This window comes from Harpia harpyja, chromosome Z (genome assembly GCF_026419915.1).
Source record: "Harpia harpyja isolate bHarHar1 chromosome Z, bHarHar1 primary haplotype, whole genome shotgun sequence".
In the NCBI taxonomy this organism is placed as follows: domain Eukaryota; kingdom Metazoa; phylum Chordata; class Aves; order Accipitriformes; family Accipitridae; genus Harpia; species Harpia harpyja.
In genome coordinates, this window is record NC_068969.1 from 20,519,174 (window position 1) to 20,545,312 (window position 26,139).

The following is a 26,139-nucleotide window of genomic DNA, read 5'->3' on the forward strand; positions in this document are numbered from 1 at the left end:
TGTAGTGGGTGGGACGAGAATAGCGTGTAGGTAGGCCGTAAACTGGGGCGGCAAGGTGGAGGGAAGCTCGGCACCCGTCGCCCTGTTGGCACAGACGGACGAAACGTGCTTCGGGGACCCGTTTCCTCGCTCACCTTCTCCTCCCGCTCAGCTGCCCGCGCCCACTCACGCTCTTCCCGCACAAGCAGAGCTCTCTTTGGCGGGGCGCGGGAACCAAAGGTACCTTTGACTAACAGCAGCCGCCAGCAGCTGGGATCCCAGCGCCCTGCCCGGCCTTTCTTCCTATGCCGAGGCGACGCTACTTGACGCCTGCGTTGTCAAATAGTAAGATCTTTACAAAGCCTCTGCGGTCCCGTTCCCCCCGCCTGCGAAACCTCTCCCGCAGGTTTTGCGGCGACGGGCCGAGCGCTGCAGAGACCCGTGCCCCCCCGCCCCCGCCGCGCTGCCCGCTCCGGCGTTCCCGGGCCCCTGCGGCCGCTGCAGCCTTGGGTCTTCCCCCTCCCGCCCCTTGCGGGGGCCGACGAGGGGACGGGGCGGCTAGTCCAGAGAGTACGGTAGGGCGCGCCCCGCCTCCGCTGCCGGGAGCCGGGCCGGGGCTCGGCGGCCACGTCCCCGCGCCGCGCCGGGCGGCGGGCGATGTCGGTGGCGGCGGCGGGCGGGCTGAGGGGCGGGCGGGCGGCGAGCCCGGCGCCCTGACCTCCTTCCCCTTCCCCCCCCTCCCCCGGCCATGCGGCTCTCCTGCAAGGTAGCGGCAGCGCTGCTGTGCCTCGGCAGCCTGCTGCTGCTCTATCTGCTGGCGGGCAGCGCCGCCGCCCCCCCGCGCCCGCCGCCCGCGCCCTCCGCGCCCGCCCGACCCGCCGCGCCGCTTGCCCGCCGGCAGCCGCGGCTCAGCCGGAGCCCGCCGCGGAGGAACCCCGCCGGCGGTAAATTCGCCAACGCCAGGTAACGGTGGCGTGGTTCGGAGCCGGGAGGCGGGAGCTCGCCCGGCCCACGCGTGACCCGACCGGCCGGCGCCCCCCGCGGGCGACCGCCCACGGGCCCTGCCCTCGGCGGGGAGCCCGGCGGGCCCCTCCGGCCCGCCCGCTGGAGCCCGCCCGTGGCCAGCCGTGCCCAGCCCCACGCGTGCCCGGGCCCCTCCCGCCCCGCGGGTACCCGCCACCCTGCGGTGGCCGCTTGCCCGTGTCCCATTGCCGCCCGGTCCTTCGGGCACTTGCCCAGATCTTTTTCCCCTCGCCTCTGCCCAGCGGCCGGTGATTAGAAACCGTTGTGCAAACCGCTCTGGCGTTGGAAGCGTGAACTTTTTCCTGCGTGTTTGCGCTCGGAGCGTGGTTGCCAGAGATCCACGAACACGCGTGGAGGTCTTACCTCCGCCTGTGGTCCCCGCGTCCGAGCGGGGCGGCCCCTCCTCTGCGTGCCTGGGCGAGGGCGGCCTCCGAAATAGCTGCTTTTCCATGAGTTTTGGCCTTGTTTTGAAGGCTGACGTGGGGAATGTGGTACTGGCTGGCTGGCGCCCGGGAGGAGCTGCTGTCAGTCTCGGGAGCTGCGCTGCTGCGAAGTTTTCATTAATGCTGCAGGGCGGAGGGAAGGTGGCTGGCTATTTCTGCGTGGTACCGCCGGGTTCCAAACTGCGAGGCAGGCACCGGTGGATTTTAAGCCCTTGAGCTTTTTGTTTTGAATGCTTTTTATATGTAAATCCATGTAGCAGAACTTTAAAGAACTAGAGGTTGAAATCGTGGTGTGTAGTGTTCCCTCTTTCAGCACCTTGCAGGCAGAGTATTTTTTAAAAAACTGTAATTACTTCAGAAAAAGATACGGACAGCATGCTTTTGTTGGGTGGAGGACTGTTTTTCCCTTTGCATTCCAACTATATTATGGTCAGTGTGACCTCATATATCTAATTAACTTGGTATGTCTTTGTGTCTTTGATTCGTGATTTCACAGGGATGTTCTGAATGAAAGACTACTCCTGTTTTTTGAGCTCTTATTCCTTAACTTATTAAAGCAGTTGGTTTCTTACAAGCATTGTTACCCTACTGAATGCAAGAGATGTTTACTGTGGCTGAGAATAGATCATGGGCAGAATTCAAATGCATGTATTAAAACAGGATTGTTTCCACTGGCAATTGTACCTCCTGAAGTCATTTTTCTTTAAGGCATATCTCTGTGATTATCATGGAAATCAAGAACAACACTGAAGGAAGGAGCCCAGAAAATATGAAACTGCTAGAGAGTGTAAACAACTGTTCCATTTCAATGAGCTTTTCAGTGAGCATCTTCATCTTCCAAAATTTGACATTATCTAACTTTTCTATTATTTATTGACTTTGCAAGTACTTTTTACAAGGTCTGCAACATAACAACAAAAAAGAGAGGAGTGCTGTATTTAAACCATGCTGTATTTAAACCATGCCTTTTCTTCCAAAAAATTTTTGGGTTTTTTTTTTTTGTGGGGTTTGGTGGTTGTTTTTTCCCCGCCCGCCCCGCCCCATCTGCTGGCAGGACATTGTCCTGCACCATTGGCACCTGCAGGAGTTTGTATAACTGAGAAGCGCGATTCTGTGGGTCCAGTTCTGTCCCTTGCTGAAAGATTCTGTGTTGTGTTAGTTACTATTTAACTAACTAGTTATTAACTTCAGGAGTGAGTATTCCCATTAATTTAATAGGCTTTGCTCATTTATGCATGTGCTTACAGTAAAGTGCATGCACTGTAACATGCTGAATTGGGGTTGTTACTGCCTATTCATTTCTATAATATAAATGATGATTATTTTAGTTACTCCTTATGAGAAAAGGAAGATTTTTTTTTTATTTGATGTGAGAGATTATATGTGGTTTAACTGATGCCTTCAGGATAATAAAAAAATCTGATTATAACTGTGTAAGATCTTGTGATCTGATCATGGTGTATGTGTTTATATGTAGGCTGCATGATTGATTCAAATAACCTTAGTGAAGTTTTGTCTATGTGGATGTAAAAAGTTGTTTTAATTCAGTTTTGCCAAGTTGATCTGTGTAGTTTCATCAGAAGGGTGCAGGTTTGGGGCTGAACTCAGAAATAATCAAAAGGCGTTATCTAGGATGTGCGTTTGCTTTATAAGAATCAGTCATGTTGCAGGCAAGGTGAATTGTATTTTAACTGGGATTTTGTAATACCGCTTTCTGTATTCACACGTTACTAATAGAAGACAGTAGTTTTTAAGTTTTAAGAAGTGCAGGTTTCTTCTAATGTTAAGTAAGCATACATGATAAAAGCTTAACTTAGTCGCGTATCATTAGCTGGCTGGTACCTAGCAAATGTTAGTAAATACGTTCCTGTGTCCTGCTTGGGTCATTAGATAATTTTGGCAAATCTCGATGAGCATTGCATTGAAGCTTCTAGTTAGCTTTGAAAACTGATTTTTGATGGTGGTTTTACTGATCCTTCCTCTTGGAAGTAGCAAGTCCTATGCCTTCAGTAAGATTTTTTTCATATGAAGAATTATAAGTATGTGCCAAACCAATGTGTGCAAAGTATCAAAAAGCAAAAGGGTTGTTTTACATTTGAAGGGCAGATGTGACCACACTTTCTATTAAACCAGCGTGGCAAGGCTGGGCAAGTGAACCTTTGCCAGCACATTTAGTTCCCTGGAAGTAACTTTTCCAGAGCAAAACATCTCTTATGTGGCAACCTGTCAAGATACTTTTTTCTTTCTTTGCAGCCTGTGTGCACACACATGCAAGTTTGGCTTGAGTTTGATAGCCTATAACAACATGCTGAAGGCCCAAATACCTCATACTTGTCTAGCAAAGAACCCACTTGATAAAAGAAGAAGATACAAACATCCATTCTGGTTTTGAGTGTATTTCTCCCCTCTCTCTGAGGGGTAGAAGGAGGTTGAAACTTCAACAGTTTTTTGATTGTCAGCAGCTACAATCAGTTTTGTGCAACTGCATTAAAGTGAGAAAACTTTATTTAAAAAACATTTAGAGCCTTTCTAGTTTATATTTTAAAGTGTGTGAGAGAATGTGTTTCATATAATATGTCCACTGTTGGGACATTGACTCAGTGTTGACTGTCAGGAAAGGAGCCTATTTAGTGAATCACCAGTGTTGATGAATTGCCTAAATCTAACCTTGTTTATGCTGCAAAAGTAAATGAGATCATAATATGAAGAAGGTTTCAAAAAACTAACAACTATATTGCATTTTGTAAGAATCTGCATGCATTATCTTCCTCTCAAGAATAAATTTGAAGGCTTGAATAGGTTAGCAGGCTCTGTAATGAGGTGGGAATGCATTATTTTGAATGGATCTGGATTGATTTAGACAGGTTTGGGGTTAATTATGTTTGAGACACTTTGGCTGTGACTATTAAGAAAATTGCATGTAATCTAAACTTTAAGACCTAGAAATGTACACTGTTGTGCTTGGGCACTTGGGCTTCTCCTGCTATGTCAATACCCATGCCTGTCAGAAAAAAATGTATGCGGTAAATAAAATACCATTGGGCAACTGGGTATTGTTGGTCTGTATTGTTGGAAGGCCTTTGCTATGAACATTTTATCATGCTGTGTCTTATCAAGTCAGTCTTCAGCTGTTTCATAGGGATGTATTCTGCAAGTATTTTGTGATAGTTTCTGTACTGCTTAATCTTAGGCAACAGTGCTTAATTTTAAAGCCATACAGTAATATAGTAGGAGAACAGCAGGTAAGGGAAAGCAGGAAGCAATTTTCTCTGAACAGATGGGTAAAACAGGGAACAGGGCAAAGAGTTTGACATGTTATATAAGTTAGATTTATAATATATCGACAAGCTACATTTACGTACTGAAACTAGAAGAAGGATATCAAGGCAACAAAGACCTTGTGTATATAATTTCTTTATTTGTTCTTGTCAAACACATTAAACTTTAGGGCCCAGGTCACTGTATTGTTTTAGATGCATTTAAACATTTAATTTAGGTCATAAAATCCAATTATAGACTCCACATATCCATAACCAGTAAGTTGGGCTATAAATGAATGAATATGCACATAAATGTTAGGAAGAATTGGCTGATAATAATAATTGTAGTACTCTGTGGATCTATGTGCTTTTTAATGTGCTTGGAAGTCTCTTGAGGTAGGTAACTATTACTACTGTAACAGCTGTTCCCATTTTACAGGTAGGGCAACTAAAGCATAAAGAATTAATGACTCGCCCAAAGCTTTGCAGGGGCTGACTTACTGAAACAGAGCCAAAACCAGAGCTCACTTACCCTTCAACCACTACCTGAGGGCTTCTCTGTGTCAAAAGCCTGTTAATGTCTTAGATTGATAACCTAGCAGTATATTCATCCTTGCTCGCCAGCTGTTTTTTATTCTATGTAGCAAATTTTATCCTTTGTACAATTCACCACAGTATTAATGTACTCCATCCTTTAAAATAAAGTATGCATCTTTCATCTATTCCATTTGTTGTATTGTCTAGTAACATCTGAGCAGGTAGTGTTTCGGAAAACTCTTAGCTTTCCAGTAGGTTTGCGTCAACCACTGGTAACTACAAGACAAACAAACATTTGCAATTAGAGGAGATACAGTGTATCGAATCAGGATTCAGTTTATACCTTATATGAAACCTCAGCTTAAAGAAGGCCTTTTGTTAAGCACTAAGTCTGTTTGAAGAAGAAGGCTTCTAGTGCCCAGCCCAACCTATCCCTGGTAGAAAAGAAGTAGCTCTCCACTGGTATGAGCTGAGTTCTGAACTCCAGTTTCTCTCTTGACAACACATGGTGGAGGCCCTCTTATCTTCGAGAGGGGATCCAGATAAGCCAGCATAGTGATTTATTCTGTGTGAGGCAGAAGCATCCTAGATGCTGTTGGTCAAACTGGAACTGTTTTGTTTTGAAGACATTGGCTGTGTCCTGCAGATCTTTAAGGAATATCCTTTCATCCAGATGTTATTTCTCCCCGTCCCTTCTGTTCCTCCCTGCACTGTATGTACATGCATGTAGAAACAGAGGAGGGAAGGGGAGTTGTGATGTTCTGTGCTGTAATCTGCTCATTTGCCTTCCCAGCAGTTTGACTTTGCCTTTACACCTGCCTCTTTTCAGACTTCTGGATAATAACAGTAATTCTGTAAAGGCTGAGCTAAAATTGCTGTAAAATGCATCCTGCTATGGCACTCTTTTACCTCCCTTTCCAGCTCACCTTTATTTTCACAGTCCTCTTGGTTTCCTTATGTACTTATAAAATAAGATGCAAAATATTGTGTCCCAGCATTCTTCTGTACCTCCTTGCTGCTTTTCCACACTAACTCAGTGTCCCGGATTGCTACTGGGGTAGTTCAGATACTACCTCATGCTCCTTTTCTCAGGGATTTTTATTCCTACTTAGGCCATTGCAGGCTCCTGAACCCCTTCAGCCCAGGCCTTTGCGACTCGTAATTCCTCGTCTCCAAGGCGCAGCTTTCTCCTCCACTCTCTGGGGCTGGGAGCGTGTCTGTGTTGGCAGGCGGGATGTCTCTTGTTCATCCGTAGCTCCCATGGGCTTACAGGGCATTCTGCTTTCATCGAGGGTTGCTTCTGCTGAGTCTGTTTGTTGGAAGTGCTTGTCTACATATACTGGATTTTTCACTACAAAATAGCTGCATAATGGAGAGTTCACTGTGGCTAAAATCCGCAAAGAAAAGCTTAGTGCTTTGGTGTCGGGTTTTGAAATGTTGCAATAAAAGCTTAGAGTTTAGTCCCTCTCCCAGTGAATTCCTTTGCCACAAGCTATATCAAAGCAGTTCTCATCCTGCATATGGCTTGATTTAGAGACTCTATTAAGAGGAAACATTAAACAGATAGGGAGAAGGGGGGAAAAGGGGATCTGTGTGAGCAGCTAATTATTCACTTCAATAATTCAGTGGTTTTTACACTAATAGGTTGGAAAGTAAATACCACTTCATGTAGATGTAGTATTCCATTATTTATACACTGATGAAATTGGGTTGTAATTAAGACTAAAGCCTAAGACTTTAAACCCTCATTGAAACATATTGCTTTGTATAGTCAGTGAAGTACCATTGGCTGGTATTCCTTAACACCGAGGTGGGTTACTCTAGTATAGAATGCTGCTGTAACACAGAGCAGCATTTTAATGTCTGGAAAAAGATAATGACAGCTTTATTAACTGTCTTTTTTCTCTTTATTTAGAACTTTTGTTTCTAGTATTAACTTTACTGATTAATCGTATATATGTAATGTGTGTGCTGAGAAGAGGCAGGGATTATGTCCTCTGTTCAGTGATATGTCAAGAACTGGTAGTGATCTATGATTAGCCTTTTGAACTCTCCTATAATGATTATGATGCTTGTGATTTAGTTGCTTTGTTAGCATTCATCCATGTAAGACAGTATAAATGCGATCCGTGTTGGAATGTGAATACAATACGGTAGAAGCATTCCTGGAGGATGTGAGTTTACCTCCACACTGATGGGGGGACGGGACACACAAAATCAAAAGGCCATATTTTCAAAATGTCTTCAACTCCCCAAAAGAACCCTGATTTTTCTGGCTAGCAAGTAGCTTCAATGTGCCTTTTACATGCAGATTCCCCCTGTAGTCTAGCTGAAATTTATTTAAAGCCCACACAGATGGGTGCTAAGTGAAAAAGGATAGTTTGGCCCTTGACTGCTTGTGGAATATAGTCTGATTCATCTGAGAGATGTGAATATGTTTGTTTTTAAAAATCTCTATTTTAGCAAAATCTCAGGGATTCCATCGGGTGAAATGGAGAGCAGTCCTTTGAAACTCTGCCAGTACCTTCAGGCCAGGATTAAGGCATGCATTTTTAATAGCAAAATTAATTAACTGTTAGAATAATTTACATATGGATGAAGTGGATTTTTTTTTTTTTTTTTTTTTTAAGCATGGATGTCTTCTTCCAGTCTAGCCATTATGGGCCTGGTAATGAAGTTACTGGATGTAGTTCTGTGATCCGCATTGTGTTAGAAAGTTGGCTAGGTAGTAGTAAGTCCGTTCTGGCTTCATAACCTCTAAGCTGGGGAAAAAAAAAGCTATCATTTGCACAGAGCAAGTTGTTGTCTGGTTTGAGGTGCTATTGAATTTGTTTCATCTGTGTATATAGTGCAGTGACTTATGCAAATCCAGAAATGTAGGAATAACCAGAAAATTTCTGAAAATAGTGTATTTCTTTATGTTGTAGTTTTAATACTCTTGATTTGTACCATTGACAAAAATTGGCATGCCGTTTGCATGTTTTGTGGGTATCTAATTGGAAAAAAACTCCCGATCCCTTACAAAATTAAGGGGAAGAAAAAACCCCTGGTATCTGTTAATGCGGGATTCTCTCCGTGTTTACCTCAGTATTTTTGATACGCCTATTTGTGAATTTTCAGGAAGCCTGGAGAACAGAAACATTCAAAAGAGCCTTCATCTTTGCAATGCATGCATCTGGCAGTTGTGGCATGTGGGGACCGGCTGGAAGAGACGCTAATCATGCTGAAATCAGCGGTTCTCTTTAGCAACAGGAGGCTCTGTTTTCACATTTTTGCTGAGGATTCCCTTAAGCCTGAATTTGAGAAGAAGGTGAGTTTCTTTGTCATTTGGTAAATAAGTACATGAGTTAGTTATAAGTCACAAATCTCTGAGAAAAATTACATTGAGATCAACAAGTAGCAACTAAGCACTTTGTTTACTGTACATGGTTTATAAATTCCTTATGCATGCATATTTTTTTAAAGAAAAGCTATATAACCTGTAGTGTCTAATTCCTCCCCCCATGTCTTTCAGTTAAAGGAATGGCCCTCCTCATACACAAAGAAGTTTGAATACAACATTTACCCAATAACCTTCTCAGTAGGAAATGCTCAGGAATGGAAAAAGTTATTCAAACCATGTGCTGCCCAGCGCCTTTTTCTTCCGGTAAGGCACCTGGATTTCTGAGTAGGTCGCTTTAGGAAAAGGTTAATTCCACAGAAAGGAAGCTTTGCTGGTGTAATGTTAAAACCATTTTCGGGCTGAAACATCTGCTTAAAGATATTTTAATCTGTGCTTTATCCACTTAAAAAAAAAACAAAACAGAAATCCAGCCTTGCTTTTTCTCCTGCTAACAAAGGATGTGTGTTTCTTATTTTTCTCTAGTTCCATTAGCCTCTCAGACTCTTAAGACTCAGTGCGAGAGCTTTTTCAGGGCAGATGCTTTCAGGGTAGATGCTGCATGCCTTCCATAAATAACATTCTTTTCAGCGTGCAGTCATCATATCCTCTTTACCCACTATCTCCCTTTCCCTATGTTAGCCCTTAGACTGATGCTTTCAGCAATCCCTTTTCCTTGAGTTTTATTTCTTTTTCCAAGACTGTCATATTTGCCCTTAAGGTAATAATTCCAATGTGCTCGAAGTCAGATTTCATGCAAGACCCCTGTGTATCCTGGGATCTTCAGGTTCACTGCAAATTTGTGTTCTTTACTGTATAATATTTTGTGTCATAAACTTGGAAAATATTTAAGGTTGCTGGAGAGAAGGAAGGTGTTGATAATGATTTTGCACATGCAGAAATATCAGAAATTGAAAGAACTTCTGCATAAAGCGATTTCTGTGGAATTGAGAACATCTACCAAAAATATGTTCTTCTTTGCTGTTGATTGGGGTGACTCCAAAAAAGTGGCATGCTATTCGCATGATCCAGATTTCTTCATTGCTGTCTTAAGAGAATTGGAGGGGACAAAGAAATCTTTACTTTCTCAGATGGAAACAATCAGGAGACAGCTGCACGTCCAGATACGTACACTGTGAATACATATGTGAGAAAATATGTGCTGTCAGCAGTTCTGTTTATCTGCCATTTAGGGGTAGACTATCAAATGCACAAAGGCCAGATGGGCTGAAAGTAACTCCAACTTCAGCAGGGATACTCTCTTCCCTGAGTAAATATTTATATCACCTGGAAAATAATCCCTAAGCATTAGCATTTTCAATACACGTTGTTTGTAAGGATGTACTCAAATGGGGTTGTTTTCACTGGGTAAACACAATTCTCTGTTCTTCTTATTTCTGTGGTATTTTTTGTCATTTTGGTAGACTCTCATCACAGAAACAGTTTCACTTTTATTTGTCATCACCCTTCTGATGACAGGAAAGGGTTTCGTATTCATGCTGATTGCTTTAGGCTGGGCAGTGCTTTTTTGGTTCCTGTTTTGTCACTCACAAGTTGCCGAAGTTCTCCAGTAATTTCTTGTAAGGAATATTAAACTGTTGCATGTTGTCTTCGCAAAACTAGGAGGCAGCTTGAACTGTAAATGTTTGTTTCTCTTGGGGTAGTTGCAAAATGTTGTGTGTGGTCAGGCTGAGGTTTATGGCTTTGAATAGGAGGGCTTGTCCAAGAGTAGTTGCAGCTGACACTAAATTGGTGTGGATATCGTAAAGAAAACAAGTTGTAGTAATAGCTGAGGTAGCGAGTGTCCAGTTGGACTTTGGCACTCAAGTTCGCAGGCTGACAGAACCTTGGGCTGTTTCTGGGTAATTTCAGCCACCATTATTTTTTTCAGTGCTTGATAACCATGTTCTGATATCCCATTTGAACAAGACAATGCCGTAGAAATCCGGTCTGCACACAGCGGGAGCGGAGGGTTTCTAGTGTTACTGTTTAGAGAACTATTTTGACTTTTATTTTAAATAAATACCAGCAGGGTATCAGTATCTTTTTGTTGTTGTTGTTGTTATCCTTCCCTGTACTAAGCATTTTCCCCTGCAACAGCATAAAATGTGACGGGATTTAGGGAGGACCCCAGGAGAGCAGTAGTTGAGTTTATCAGCTGTTTAGCTTTCAGTTGTGCAAATTGTCTTGCTCCTGATAATGCTAAGCCTGAGTGGAATGTGAGTCTTTGATTCACAAGTGCCTCTCCTGCCAAAGAAATCTCTCTTCTGCAGCACCAGCAGGCATGTGAAAGTGGACAGGAGGGTATGAGGAGTGTGTTAAGGGAAAATCACTTAACAGTCTTTCAATGGTTTTACTCACTGATAAAACTAGAGCTCAGGGATGTGATCCTGCAGCCTGTAGTAATGAAATGTTTTGTCCTGGGTAACAGGTTGGCGTATGCATTCCCAGCTTGTTGAATCTACTTGGGTTGCTAAAACATTAAGGAAGATCATACAGCATCCTGCATTTTGTAGAGGCTTTCTGTGACATCTGATCACGTTTGCCACTTATAGGCAGGGAGGGTAGATTGAGCCTCCATGTAATCTCACAAGTCTCGATCTCTTGCTGCAGTCTACTACAATAAAACAATCAATGGGATTTGCAAAGACGGAGTAAGGAAGATGTGGATCTTAACACGAGCACAAAATGAAACTTTAAGAATAAACAAGGAGGGTAATGCTCTTGGCAATCACTTGAAACTGTTTTGTAATACTGACACGGATGTTAAGACACCAGGTGAAAAACTGTCTTCTGGTCTCACGAATGTTGCATGCTGCAGAGCTGGCTTGCAGCTGTCTTTGTATTGCTGTTTTGGAGCTACCAAAACAATCAGCTAATGCTTAAGGGATTTTTGGATGATTTTAGTTCTAATAGTAACTAACATTTAGAGCCCTTCTCAAAACATTTAATCTACTTAAGAGCTTTTAAGGTAGATTAGCAATATCCCTGTATTATGGCTGTCCTCTTGAGTACGCTGAAGTATCCAACCTAGTGGATTGGTGACAGCACTGGGAATAGATGCCAGGACAATTAAATTTAGTAACTCAACTTCATGGTACTGCTACATTAGCATCAAAATTTGTGATTTGTCCCTAATTTTGGATGAAGCTCTGATAATCAAAATTTGTGATTTGTCCCTAATTTTGGATGAAGCTCTGATAAACGGCCATGCTAGCTGTTGCAAACCATTAGGTAACACAGCTTCACAATACACCAATATGTGTTTACACAGTAGTGTGTTATTAGTTGCCCCCTTGCTAAGACAGGGAGAATCTACGGAGACAGAAGTTGTGAAATCAAATTACAGATAATTGAGTATTTAAGTTAAGTGTCAGGCTAAATATAGCCAGTTCTGTGCAGAACTTTCCGACAGATTTACTAAGAATACTCTATAGAGCTGCAAAAAAAAAAAAAAAATCACACTTCTTTTAAGCTGTAAGTGCCTGTAGAGTGAGGAGGAAGACAAGCACGATCAAGCCATATTCCTGACCATTCGTTTCAAAAATCACAGCCTGTCAGGTATGTCTACACGGTTTCTGCTAGCAAGCATGAACTCAGACTACCAGACACAGTCTTGCGTTGCTTATGCTCCAGGTTAGATGCATGTCATTTTTAACCTGCAGTCGTGTCCCTCTGGTTAGCCCTCCGAGCCTGCCAGCCCGAGCTGTGCAGCATCTGGTTCAGGCAGAGCAAGCTGGAGCAAGGTCTCTTGTACCACAGGCTTGCCTCGTGGTACTCAACTGCTTTTGACGTTGAAAATCAGCACAGGCAAAAATACATCATCTCCTCTTGTATGCTTTTGAATAAGTAAAAGCTAAATATCCTTTTAAGGGCTGTGTAAAGCCTAAAATATTTTTTTGAAAATTCTACTTAGTTTGGGAACAGAGCTACCTGAAAGCTATGGGACTTTGGGAATGCCAGAGTTATCCCCAGTGAAACTCCACTGAAATCCTGGGAGCTATGCAAGAAACTCTTACAGCCGCAATTTCTGAAATTGAATTCCCCTACCCAAGGCAAAGTTAAATGCACAGCCAGAAGGGGATGTGATCAATTCAAACTGACATGGGTAGGTTTTAAATAAGTCTTAACACTTCACACGTGAAAGAGAAATGTGTGAAGGGCTTAAAGGAAGTAGCACAGTTTTTCCTTTAGCCTGTTGGGTGTCACTGCAGGGCAACACCTTGGATACAGGAGAGGGAGGAATCTTTTGACAAACCAGAAAGGAGAGCATGTGAATCCCGAATGGGGGAATAAAAGGCAGAAAGCATGGGGTCAAATGCTGGTAGGCACCCACTTCACAAAGAACTGAAATACCTGCTTGAATCCATTTATATATAGGAAAATTATTACAGTCCATTGACTTCCACAGACTTAAATTTATGTGTATGTTTATAGTTGCTGAAAGAACAGGTTTTTGCCGGAAGAAGCAGTGCCCAGGCTGTCACTTATGCTTGGGAGGAGTGTCTATATGCACCCATTAAACTTCCCCCATAACCCTCTGCTGGAAAATGCCTTAACTTGTCTCTCTACCAGGGTACCCTTAGAAAAAATCTTACATGGTATAGTGTGCTGTGGATCCCTCAGGCAAAGTCTAATAGCTTCTGCTCTCTTTGTATTCACGTGTTATCTCCTGTCTCAGACTAAATTTTGAGGTGATTTTTAAATATATTTTGATTTTATATGACTTCATACAGTAGGTCCCTAGGAATTAGGGCTTCTAGGTGCTACAGAATAATATACAATATCCAGGATATCCTTAAGCTGAAAAACCCTTTCTTCTTTTCAACTGTGTGTCTTCTATTGATTTACTTTAAAAGTAGCTGTCTTCTTTTACTTGGTGGTTTGGGTTTTTTTTAGTATTGGACTCCAGGATACTTGACGTCTGCCAATATTTGCCTCCGAGCTCTTACTGTGTTATTGAACTATTTGTGTCACTCATTTATTGATACCTTCACATGCTGTTTTGTGTTTTTTTGTGGAAGAATGGTGTATTGCTATAACCTTCCATCCAGCAGAGTGATCTGGATTGTGTTGGATGTGTTTACATGGAGTTTCTTGTAAGCGTAACTTTTGTTTAAAATGTAGAGACACTTGCCTTCTCCTGCTTGTCCTTCTATGTAGGAAGAACATGTAGTTATCATGTCAGAAATACAGGTCAGGGATTTGTTAAACTTGGCTAAGTGTCAGTCTGAATCCCAAGTGTTTAGTCAGGTGAAACATCTCATTTAAGTCCGTACTCAGGGATTTGGCATCTTAGTGGATGCCTGTTGAGCATGCTTAAAGGTAATTTCCGGCCCCCCCTTGTTCAAAATCTTAATGTTGTTCACTGTCTTTCACAGGTAATCTTCAGTCACAATACATTTCAATTTATGTAAAATTCAATTTTTTTAGTAGAATTTATTAAGTTACCTGCATAAATAGGAGAGTTTGTCATTAGTATCGTTGCAATTGGGTGAGAGAGTGATTGTTCTGTTCCACAACATGGTGAAACTCAATAGCCTTTTGGATTTGCTTTTGAAAGAAAGAGAGAGAAAAAGGGCTTTTGGCTGAGACCAACATAAGAACGTTTCAGTCCTTCAGGAACTTTTGGACAATTTTAGCAAATAATGAAGAGCAGCAACAAAAATGCAGTTGGAAGTGATGGTCAACTTTAGCTAATGATATTTATTACCTAACAAACAACCTTACAAATAGCTGGTGCAAATGTCAAGGGAGTTTTCTTCGACTGTTGAAACACTATATAATTTGCCCTGCTAAAATTAATGAATGACTGTGTAAGGATTTGGATAGCCACAAGGGGGAACATTGTCAACAAGAATACATTAAATATCCTGGATCTAATTTACAGTTTACACCCTTCTGACTTGACTAACTTTACTGTGGTTATTCCTGATATAGAGTCTGATAACAGATATCAGAATCTGACCTGTTAAGTTTTAATATGACATTTCTATTTACCAAGCAAATTTTGTTCTTCAGGAGGATGCATATACATTTTTGTGATCGATACGGTTTTCTTAATTAATGTGAAACATTGTTATATATTAATACTGACTGTAAGTCTTCCAGGAGCACAAGGTTGTAATAGGAAAAACAGTCATTAGAAAGGCATCTGTCTGCAGAGGAAGTTATATGTTTCATCAAGCTATGTGCTAGCCAATCCAACTGCAGGAGCAGGATCCAAATTAGCTTTTGTGACTGATTGTGAAAGCTTTCATAGACACACAGAGCAGCAGATTTGTGAGTTACTTATAATATATAATTTTCAGTAGTAATCCTTTCACAGTCCTTGCTATACAGTGTGCAATAATTACGTTTTCTACAAATGGTTAATTGTTTTTTGCACAACAATACCACTTGCAGATCTTTAAAAGAACTAACAAAGCTATGTAAATTTATATTCTTTGCATTTTATTTTTGAACTGATACTAAATAGGCCTTCCAGGGGTTTTTTTTGCGAGCATAGTGGATTACTGTTTCATATGAAGGTTAGAATCCAACTTCTGTGGTCTGGTACCTGTTTTGCTGTGCAGTTTAAAAACAAACAAACAAACAAGCAACAAAACCAGCAAGCCAATAACCTGATAACTGTTGTTCCTGTGTGTAATTACATTTAGCTGATAAATCAATAACCTCTTTCAAGTTATCAGTTTGAAATGAAAGTACCTTTTGCCAATAATCTTCCTTTTTGTTGTCTATTTGGTTTCTTTTTCATTTTCCTCTCCTCGCTATGCAAACCTAAAAGGTCATTTTAAAGGATGTGGATTCCCTCCTTTATGTGGACACCGATGTTCTCTTCCTGAGGCCCATCGATGACATCTGGCACATTCTGAAAGAGTTCAACTCAACACAGTTAGCTGCTATGGCCCCAGAACACGAAATACCAAAGATTGGCTGGTATAGTCGATTTGCACGTCACCCTTATTATGGGACAACTGGAGTCAATTCTGGAGTTATGCTAATGAATTTAACACGGATACGCAACACTCAGTTCAAGGTGAGAAGAAATACAGCTGTTGCAGAAACTAATGATTTATGTATTTTTTCACATCTTGTAAAACTTAATATAAAATTATATAAAGTTTGTAATATAAAGAATCAAAAATATATAGAATATATCTTTGGATACTAATAGCAGTTACAGTGAAAATTATTATTAAACCAAGTGAAACTTCCCCAAGAGGCTGGAGCACTGAGAACTTGCAGATGAAGCAGTCTGTTAACAGTAGTAAAAATGGCTGCTTCAACATGTCATTTTTCCCTTGAAGGGTACGTGAAAGAATAAACTCAAGGATCTTCAGAGCAGTCACTGTATTATTTTTAAAATTGGGAAGCTTGATGTAAATATCCAGAGAAATTGGTAATTTTTTGCATCTGCTGTAAATAAAATTTTGTATCCTGCTGCAGATCAAGTGATTCCGTGAATTGATATAAATGAGAAGGGAACATTTTTTCTGACATCTCCCTTTTTTTGTGAAAGACCTGACTTGTAAAATGTCTGTTTGTTTTGTTGAGCAAGTATTCTCTAATCTTTTTAAAAACTTGGATTTGCCCTGAGTGGTCTTGTTTCTCAGTGGAGGCCAGGGGTTTCCTATATTGTTACAGGAACAGCTTGAGTAAAAAAAAGGCCTTGCTCTTAATATCCTAGTTCCCACAGAAGGGAAGATAATTTTTAGTCTGCAGTTTTCTTCCCTTTTATACCTCAGTTTTCACCTTGTCCCCGCATTTTTGCATTTTTCCACTTTTTCTCCCTCCTGTTGCTCAGAATAGGAAGATTGTGAATAGCAGGAGCTGACATCAGAGCTAGACCCAGGAGACCTTGCTTTCCTGTTTAGATAAACAAGAGCACAGTCAGCTCTGCTGTTCCAACCCTATCCAGGTCTAACGTTTCCTGGCAGTTCTTCATTTTTCATCTAGGTATCTGACATGGCTTAGCAGACTTACAGATATGTGGGTGCCACACTCTGAGTCATATATCACATAACTGTTCATGGTATTAACCCATTGCTTCTGTTTTTCTGCCCTGCAGAACAGCATGATACCAAGTGGTTTGGCTTGGGAGGAAATGTTATATCCATTATACCAAAAGTACAAAAATTACATTACATGGGGAGACCAGGATTTACTAAATATAATTTTTTACTTTAACCCAGGTAAGTATTGATTCTTGGAGGCATGATTATCTGTGTTAAGAAGATTACTTGAACTTGAAAAATTTTTTTTGAAGTTCTATTTGTTATTTATAATTAAGCATAATGTACTCTGGCATGAAGTTAATGTGTAAGTGCACCTAGGATTTACAACCTAGGAAAATACTTCTGAAAGTGGTGCAGGTAGTGGGGCTCGGACTTGGTTCCATTGAATATGTAAATCTGTTTTCTGGAGATTCTGAGAAAATGAGGAAGTATAACATTAAATGATCAAATGCAGGAATGAAGTTCAAGTTGTATGTGTGCTTAAGAGTGTCAAATGGACCAGGGCCTAGCTGAAAAAATGTTTTTGTTTCAGATACTCATCTGAATGTGAACTTGCCTAACTTTCTCCAAAGCTGTGCTCTATTTTTCTGAAATTCAGCTGAATTCTGATACTTATGCAAATGAGTAATAAAAAACAAAAAATGGACACAGCCATTGGAATATCTTGTCTAAAAGCGTTGCCCTCCTGTCCTGGTTTCCGCTGGGATAGAGTTAATTTTCTTCCTAGTAGCTGGTACAGTGTTATGTTTTGGGTCTGAGAAGAATGTTGATAACACAGGGATGTTTTCAGTTGTTGCTAAGTAGTGTTTAGACTAAGTCAAGGGTTTTTCAGCTTCTCATGCCCACCCAGCAAGAAGGCTGGAGGGGCACAAGGAGTTGGGAGGGGACATAGCCAGGACAGCTGCCCCAAACTGGCCAAAGGGGTATTCCATACCATGTGACGTCATGTCCAGTATATAAACTGGGGGGAGAGTTGGCCTGGGGGGAGATAGCTGCTCGGGAGCTGACTGGGCAATTGCATTGTGCATCACTTGTTTTGTATGTTCCAATCCTTTTATTAGTGTTGTCATTTTATTATTGTTATTACTATCATTATTAATTTCTTCCTTTCTGTTCTATTAAACTATTCTTATCTCAACCCACAAGTTTTACCTTTTTCCTCCCGATTCTCTCCCCCATCCCACTGGGTGGGGGGAAGTGGGTGAGTGGCTGCGTGGTGCTTAGTTGCTGGGGGGGTTAAACCATGACACTTCCCTACTTCCGCTCTTTCACTAAAAGTTACTTTTTGAGAAAGATGCTTCCAGCCTCTCGGCTGAATGATCCAGCCTTAGCAGGCACCAGGATGGTGTCATCTGTATTCTGCTGCTTAGATCTGTGCATTTTCTACTCTTTTGTATTCTGCTTGCTCTGGCACTATGAAGAGCTACGGAGGACTTCAAGTCTCTCAAAACCTTGTTCTCAGAGAAGAGACGGCATAACCCACCTGTGTGGACCAGCGTGACCAATATGTATGTACTTGTCAGCCCATCAAAATGTCATATCTGATTCCTGCCTGTCCCTCTTGCACAACGCCTCCATAAACAACTTGTAACGTTTTTGGTTTGTCTTTTGTTTCCTCTTGAATTGGAGTCATATTCTCATGAGTGTGTATTTCCAAGGAACTGGGAAGTTAAGGCATCTTTATTTTAAAAGGGTGTGACTTTTTCCACAAGTGCTGAGACAGTTTCTGAAAATTCAGCCCCTTGTAAGTATTTTGCACTGATCACACAGAAATTACTTCAGACACTTCCAAAGCCAGTAACATCTGAGAAATGCAAGGATTTCAAAATTGGAGCATAGCACGTGCTTCATAAAGAAGCTAAGAACCTTATTTCATGCTTCTGAATGGATGCTGAGTATCCATTTTTATTTGTTTTTCCTTGTTTCCTATGTGACCTTGTATTCCCCCAAGTGATCTTAAGAACAGAATAAGTTTGGATTTATCTTTATTTATTCTGTTCCCTTTTCTTTTTCTCTAAGGAGTCGTAGGGTAGGTAATTGGATATACCCAAATCCACGCAAATAAAAGGAGAGAGCAAAAGCAAAGCAGTAAGCTAACATCTGTTTACTGCAGACAGATGTTAAACATCAGTGTCCCTGGTACACCATGCATTACCCTTAATCCTAGGGAACAAATACAGTGGAAGAAATCTTCATTATGAAATCATAAATTAATTTCCAAAAAGAAATTAATGTTACAGGAATAGGGTCTACTGGAGGAAGAAGATGATGAAGCCAGGTTAGTTGTGAAGTCAAACTCAAGCTGCTAACTTAAGTGTGGAGGAAGAAAACAAAGATTGCAAAAATATTTTAATTTTGTGATGAGAGTATTCTCTATCAAATCCACATGTTGAGACTCTTTTCTGCACCATAGTTCATCTTTTCCTTGTAACTGGTAAATAATTTTTTATGAATTACGTAACATCATACTGAACAAGAAAAGAAAACAAAAGAACTGGATACAATTAAAACAGAAAACTAGAGTTTCCCAAGGTTTTAAACTGCTGGATTGTTGCGACTGGCCTGGGAAAGAATCAGTTGAGACTGCTGCAGGTGGCTTTTTATAGATGCAGTGCATTGGCTTAAAAATACACAGAACTGCGTTACCTGGGGCCTGAAGAGATGCACCCTTTTTCCCATCCCCGAAGGCTGTTCTGATGATTAATGGATCTGAAGGCTCGCAGAGCAGCTAGAGTTTGAGTCCAGCTGTGACAGCAAAAAACGCACAAAAGCATCACAGTGAGGAGAAGATCAAGAATACTCAAGAGACATGTACAAAAGCTAACAAGCACCTGATGACATCCTCTCCCCATAGTGACCTGCTGATGAGCTGTACTTGCAAACATCTGCTCAGGGTTACTGAAAGGATCCCTGTTAACTGTAACAGGCTTTGGATCAGGCGTTACTGCTCTTCCTGCCCTTTCAGCAACACTGGGGAGCAATTGAATGTGTGATGGATCAGGCTGGATGGAAACCACTTACAATCCACCCTTTCTGGAGAAGTCTTCTGCTAGAGAGGCCTTAAGGGAAGAAATGTTTCAGGAACTTTTTCTCCTACTTCTCCAAAAAACACACAGGACCAGCTGCAGACTTCCTGGGAAAGGCCAAGTGAAGAATTCAGTCTTCAGTGCTTCTGACATGACCTGCCAGCATCATGCAATGATTCATTGTACTCCATTTCTGAAGCAAAAAGATCACAGGGACTGGCATGATTTGTTACAAGCATATTTCAAGTACTGTGGGTGCATGGAGAAAGTTTGGAAAGAAAAAAAACAAAAAGGGAAAAGTCAGTTGGAGAAAGGAGGTTATAAGCCCTTTTGAGAAACTAGGCTCATCTTTAAATAACTTAGACCTGTGAAATTAATGGATGACAACTATTAGAAGGACTGTGGGTAAAATACACTACCTCTTATGTTCTGCTGTATCTCAGTATAACGAATTGTCATAGTCTCAGTGAAAGCTTCAGCAGCAAACATTGGATATACTTCACAAGCTTTCCCATGCTGTCTCCAGAAGCAGTCACGATTTTGCGTAACACTCACCGCTTTCCTAATCATTTCTGTAACTCTGGAAACTTCTTACCAGGGCAGAGGACCCTGGATAGTGCCACCTGGTGCAAACCCTCTGCGTTTGATTCTGTCACTTCTAGCTTTGTAAAATGCTCCCTTGGTTTATGTTTGCACCCAGTCTCTGTGTTGCCCTCTCTTTCTGTTAGTTTGGGTCTAACAGTGCTGAGATTTGTATAGTCGTCCCCTGAGGAAGGGAAGTGTCTGTGTCTAGCTGCTGCTTGGGATATTTGCAAAGGAAGTAACTGAAGTTCTTCTGATCATCAGTCCCAGTGTTTTCACAGAAACATGGTTTAATTTGTTGTAACTCGTTTGATGTGTCTTTTTTCTTCTTTTTCTTTTTTTTTTTTTTCTCCTTCTGTCTCCCCTGACTGACACTGGCAGAGTGTCTTTATGTGTTTCCATGTCAGTGGAACTACCGGCCTGATCACTGTATGTATGGAAGCAACTGTAAAGGTGCAGAAGAAGAAGGTGTCTCTATTCTGCATGGAAATAGAGGTGTCTACCATGACGACAAACAGCCTACATTCAAGGCACTCTATGAAGTAATACGTGATGTAAGTCTTCTATCTCAACAGAGGCAGTCCTTTTATTTCAATGTAGGTTACTGCTTTAACCAGGTCACTCAGATTGCTATTCCAGCAGATCAGGCTGAGCATAGTTGTGCTGTATGTGTACCCATCAGACACAAAATAACAAGGTTGCTTTGGCCTCTCCTGTTTTACTGCATGCATGTATTTGAGGTGGTTTAAATGATCCTCCTTCATATTATAGTAAACTTCTAATCAAAAAAGCTGATAAATTGCTTTTCGGTAATGCTGGAGGTAGAAAAAAAGTGTGTGAATGGAGTTCTTCCAGCTGGTACTGCAGCTCTGGTCCATAAATACCCAATGAAAGCCTGTCCTCCCTGAGCACCTAGAGCCTCTGGGCACATGGAAGGCAGAAGCTTTCATATGGACGCAGGTCCCTATTTCCACTTTGAATGTTGCATGTGTACAACTCCACTCTCTAAAATATCTGTTTTGTTACAGTATCCCTATGTTAGTAAACCTCCTCTAAACACCGATTCTGGAAGTACAGTTTCTGGGAAGTTGGCTATTTCAGGTAATATACCCAGACAAGCTTTTCTGAAAGCAAGCACTCTCAAGCGGACCAGTGTTGGAAGTTGATAGGCTTTGATGGCGCTCTGGGAAGGCGAGGGACAAGTCATTGCCTACCTATATTAGGTTTTATCTTGCAGAAAATTCTACAATGCCGTTTTGTAACTAGTGAAAACTAATAATTCTTTTTTTCTTTTCTTTAGTTTCCATTTGAAGACAATCTCTTCCAGTCTTTGTACTACCCTCTGCAGTCTAAGTTTCTGGATACAGTGCACACTTTATGTGGGAGAATTCCACAAGTATTTTTGAAGCAAATTGAGAAAACTATGAAGAAGGTGTATGAAAATCGTGTCATTGTCTACTTGGGTGCCAACCACAGATACTAAATGTAGCTATATTTTTACGCAGGGTTTTTAATTCTTGCATACCTTCTCATGAAGCATATAAATGAAGAGTATGAACTCCTTTATTGAAACTCAGAACTAAAATATTTTCCTTATCCAATTTCCTAATAACCCCTGAAATTACAAAAAGAGGAAATCCTAGAAGTCTACCTAAACTGTCTTTTCTTAGGCCTTTTGTTCTCTTCCTACATTTACTCTTGGTTGCAGTAGGGAGAGGTGATGATTCTCACTTTTATTTGATGAGTTTAGTTTGGTTATTTGTTTAAGTACAGCTGTATTCACTGTAACTTTTTTTGAAGTTGTGCAAAAGCTTGTACTGATCTTAGGCCTGATGAAGAAATTACAGTTAGAGCTACGTAACACAGGGAATATAATTCTTGAAATGATAGGACAAATATTCTTGACTGTCATGAGAATGCTGAATTACAGAAGAAGATCGCTTTTGTGATATGATGAGTTAAAATTTACTACAGTAAAGGGAAAGTATTTGCTTAAAATTGCACTTCTGTCTGAGGGTATATTACCTACTATTCTTCACATGTAAGATGTAAGACCTAAGATTTCTCTTACTTAAAAAGATTAGGGAAATAGAAGTGCCTATTTACTTTGTATTTTACAGCACTTTCTGTCTAGTGATTGTCATTTTTCCCTTTTGCTCTTCAGTAGTTTTGTGAGGGCTTCTCATGAAGGAATTAGAAGGAAAATAATTACAGCATAAACAGGAAAACCATGTACAAGAAATGGGAGGGGGATGCAGGGGAAGCTGTGGCACCGGCACAGCTAATGGAGAACAGCAAGAGAATCCTTTCTTGCATGGAGTACAGTCATGGTCTTCCCCTCCAGTCTCTTAGAGTTTTAAGAATGTATTCCCTAAGTTGGTAGTACTAATTACATTAGATGATACAGTCCAAGAATATTGTGAGTGAAGAGTACAAAACCAGGTACTATTGATCTGTTTTCCTCTTTAATCCTCTTTCATTGCTATTTACTGCACAGTAACAATGGTATGCCACTGACAACTGTTCCTTCATCCCTGCGTTGAGAGACTGCGAATGCTGCCTCTGACTCCCCTTTTCTGCTTTGCCAGAAACCTGTGGCATAGAAACGTATTTCTGTCTGGCACTTTCGTTCCTGGAAGTTGAGAGTTTTATGCTAGGTTCATAATGAATAGCCTCAAAGTGAAAGAGGATACAAGATGGCTTTGATGTTTATTTAAAAGACTTCATTTAGTTTAGATTTTGAAAGTATGATGATCATCTTACGATATGCACAGACAAGAGCTTATTAAAACTTGCAGTAGCTGAAAGGTGCTTGGGACAAGTCACTGGAGAACTAAAAGTGAGGACGCTCTTAAAGAGCAGTGATAAAAGAGCAGACTCCCAGAGGGCATTTTCTAAGTGTAAGCCCTGAGGGGTGTGTATAGGTGAGTGCTTGAAGAAAACAACAGAGAAAATTATCTTACTTTTCAAGTCTGTTCAGCAAAAAAAATTAGCTATTACTTGAAACTACTCCCTTTGATATCTAATAGGCAAAGTAGGAGAGGGGTGAGGAGGGTGAGACCTGAAGCTTTTCTCTAACAAAAGGAAAACTGATAGAGGTTGTATATGCAGTACATGTAACAGACATTTATTAGAGATAAATATTTGGTTTGTGAGGATGAGGGCAAGTATATGTTTCCTAGGTTAAAAAGTAGGATTTCTGAAGAATTGCCGTTTTGGGGGTTTCTACCCTATCCAGTCAGGACTGATGCACAGTTTCACAAGAAAAAAGACTCTAAGAGAAAGCTCTTTTAGCTTGCACATTCCTCTCTCCTTGTGGGGCAGCTCATGAGAGGAGGGGAAAATGCAGACCTTGCTGGCCTCTCAGGCTGCCAGGTAAACAGGCTGTACACAGGATGAAGTGCCGACAAACTTTTTCCAAACACTGGAGTGTGAAAATGTCTGTGACACATCCGTAAGTGTGCTGGACGAATGACACAACATGGCAAACAGCATCACTACAGAGTCATCTGAGTAGAGGAGGTGTTAAGACAGAGGCTTGGAATAAGGGGCATACTTGGTCCTAGCAGTTTTGCTGCTGGTCTGTGCTCACAGGCATGACAAACAGAAACGTCTGTTGTTTGCGCCTCTGTGTGCTGCAAATTCTAATCAACAACTTGTGCGTGTTTCTGACTCAGATCTGTTATCTTGCAGCCTTTGCCACGTAAGTGTAAATCAACGTGCAAAGGACAGAGGCAGCTCTGCATCTATTTTGATTGATTTGACTTAAGTGTAGACATTACTGTCTCTTGCAACTTGCCTTAGTATTTTCTGTTTTTACCTGAAGTTTTGTTAGTTGTCACTTAAAAAGAACAGTACATTTCTAGCTACAGAGAAAAGTTTGAAAACGTAACGCAAATGAACATTGAAGACTTCAGAGCCAGAAGGCAACGAAAGGAAGATTCAACAGCCTGTTTTAAAAATTTAAAGATAATGTAAGCCTAACATATGACAGGTAATCCTTTTAGGCTAGCGATGCTGAGAACTTCTAAAAACTATTGACTTGCTTCTTGATCTTTATTTTCAAGCATCAGGGTAAAGCTGGCTGTAGGTCAAATGAGGCTAGATGAGACATGTGTTGGGCACTCTGAATTCCTCATTTCTATGGTTTCTACAAGCCACAGAAAGTTGCAGAGCAAAAGTCTTGTTGCCCAGACAGTTGCAACTCTGGTGCTAAGCCTCTGAAGTTTAGGAGGCTGTGATTGTGTAAGCTATGATTCAGCAGAACCCTGCAACTATGGGCACATTAAAATGAAGGAATGGAATTCATTACAAAACAAAGGCATTATTGCATATAAAATGATCAGAGAATAAAACAGTGCTTTTTATGTTTACAGGAGGTGCTACATTATGTTTAGAAAGAACTGTGTTATGTTCTCAGCAGCTATTAAAATATATGAAGTATATGCTTTAACATGAAGACTTTTGTTAATGTAATATCAACTTGCAGGAAGAATGGGGGAGGTTCCTCCCTGCTGTGCTTTTTCTGAGGGGAAAAAAAAAAGCTATAATTTGAGCTCTCCAAAGTGTTTTAAAACAATTATGTAACTTTGATTTTTTTGTTGTTGTTGTTAGAATTATTAATTTATGGTTTATTACAGCTTCTAAAACCATGTTGTATTTTGGTTTTAACAGTAGTTGATTCTAATATTAATCTTATTTAGAAGCCAGTTTTAATTCATTTCGTATTTCATACTTGTGGCTAATTCCTTGTTAATTAGCCTTCATTTATTTTAATAATGGGATGTGTAAATACTTATATAGACTTTATATCCTCATTTCCCCTTCCTCTCATGTATTTTAGTTATTTCCAATGGTATAATGTAACCAAAACACCTTTGCTAATGTAACACCTTGAGCAGCGTCATCATAACATAGGGGGGAAACGAAAATAGTTTTCTTTAAATGAACAGAAACTGCGGCACATGGAACGTATTGATAACAAAGGAAAAGAATCACCTTTCACACTGAGAAAGAAACAGCAGAGTACAGCCCAGAGAACTGTGCCCGGATTACTTGAACATAAGCCCTAACCCAGCAAATGTTTGATATTCTGAATTTTGCCTGTGTAGTCGGTAGGCTTCTATGCAATGCATAAAGTGAAGCATGTAACCAAGTCCTTGCTGTATCAGTGTCAAATCTTCAGGTTTTAAATTCGCTATATTATACTTGAACTTGCTGAAGGTAGATAAATAGGGGCTTTATGTTAAGAGCTGCTGAGCACCTCCTTTTAACCCAAAGCCGTTTAAGAAAGTATCAGGCTACCAGTGCACATTGTACAACAAAGAACTGCCAGAGTGGGAAGCATTTGGTGCATCGTTTCTATAAATGTGAGAGTTTTTTCTAGGCTATTTGCCTGCGTATTACAAAGTGGGCTTAGATAGCTCCGCTATCATTTGGCTTACAGGTAGAAACTGGAAACTGCTCTGTGTGTGTGTGTGTGTGTGTGTGTACACAACAAGAGCGTAAGTGTAAAGAATTCTGTACCTTTTCTCTATCATTTAATTGCTTGTGTATTTTTGACAAGTGCACCAATTTGTTTATAGCTCCCAAGGAGGCCTAGCAGTGCATTTCTGTGTTAAGATCCTTTGGCTTACATTACAAATAAATGAAGTTTTAAGCAAGCTCTGTATTTTAGTAGTTTTCTTTTAAATACAAGATTCTGTGTGTGTGTGTGTGTACTGAGTCTGGTTGGGATGGAGTTTAGTATTAATGATGTTATAGTGCATGTATACAGGGTATGTCTGCATTGAGCAGAGAAAAATGTTACTTGTTTACAGTTTTATTCTTACCACACTGAGAGAATATTATATTGGATATGTTACTGAAAGAGACAAATACGTGCATTTAACT

The 26,139-nt window shown here is 40.8% G+C and overlaps 1 protein-coding gene across 1 annotated transcript; it reads left to right on the forward strand.

The window, feature by feature from the left end:
• Positions 1-631: 631 nt before the first annotated feature.
• GXYLT2 (glucoside xylosyltransferase 2) lies at positions 632-25,910 on the forward strand. Its single transcript, XM_052778118.1, has 7 exons — positions 632-942; positions 8,363-8,552; positions 8,757-8,888; positions 15,409-15,660; positions 16,693-16,816; positions 20,629-20,801; positions 21,548-25,910. Exons 1-7 carry the CDS (start codon positions 728-730, stop codon positions 21,728-21,730), a joined length of 1,269 nt encoding a protein of 422 aa, XP_052634078.1. The 5' UTR covers positions 632-727; the 3' UTR covers positions 21,731-25,910.
• Positions 25,911-26,139: the final 229 nt, after the last annotated feature.

Excerpts from the sequence above, each read along its gene's own strand:
- GXYLT2 (XM_052778118.1), top strand. The coding sequence starts at position 728 with ATGCGGCTCTCCTGCAAGGTAGCGGCAGCGCTGCTGTGCCTCGGCAGC. Across the intron at positions 943-8,362 it reads GGTAAATTCGCCAACGCCAG|GAAGCCTGGAGAACAGAAAC; the intron begins GTAACGGTGGCG and ends GTGAATTTTCAG. Across the intron at positions 16,817-20,628 it reads AATTTTTTACTTTAACCCAG|AGTGTCTTTATGTGTTTCCA; the intron begins GTAAGTATTGAT and ends TGACACTGGCAG.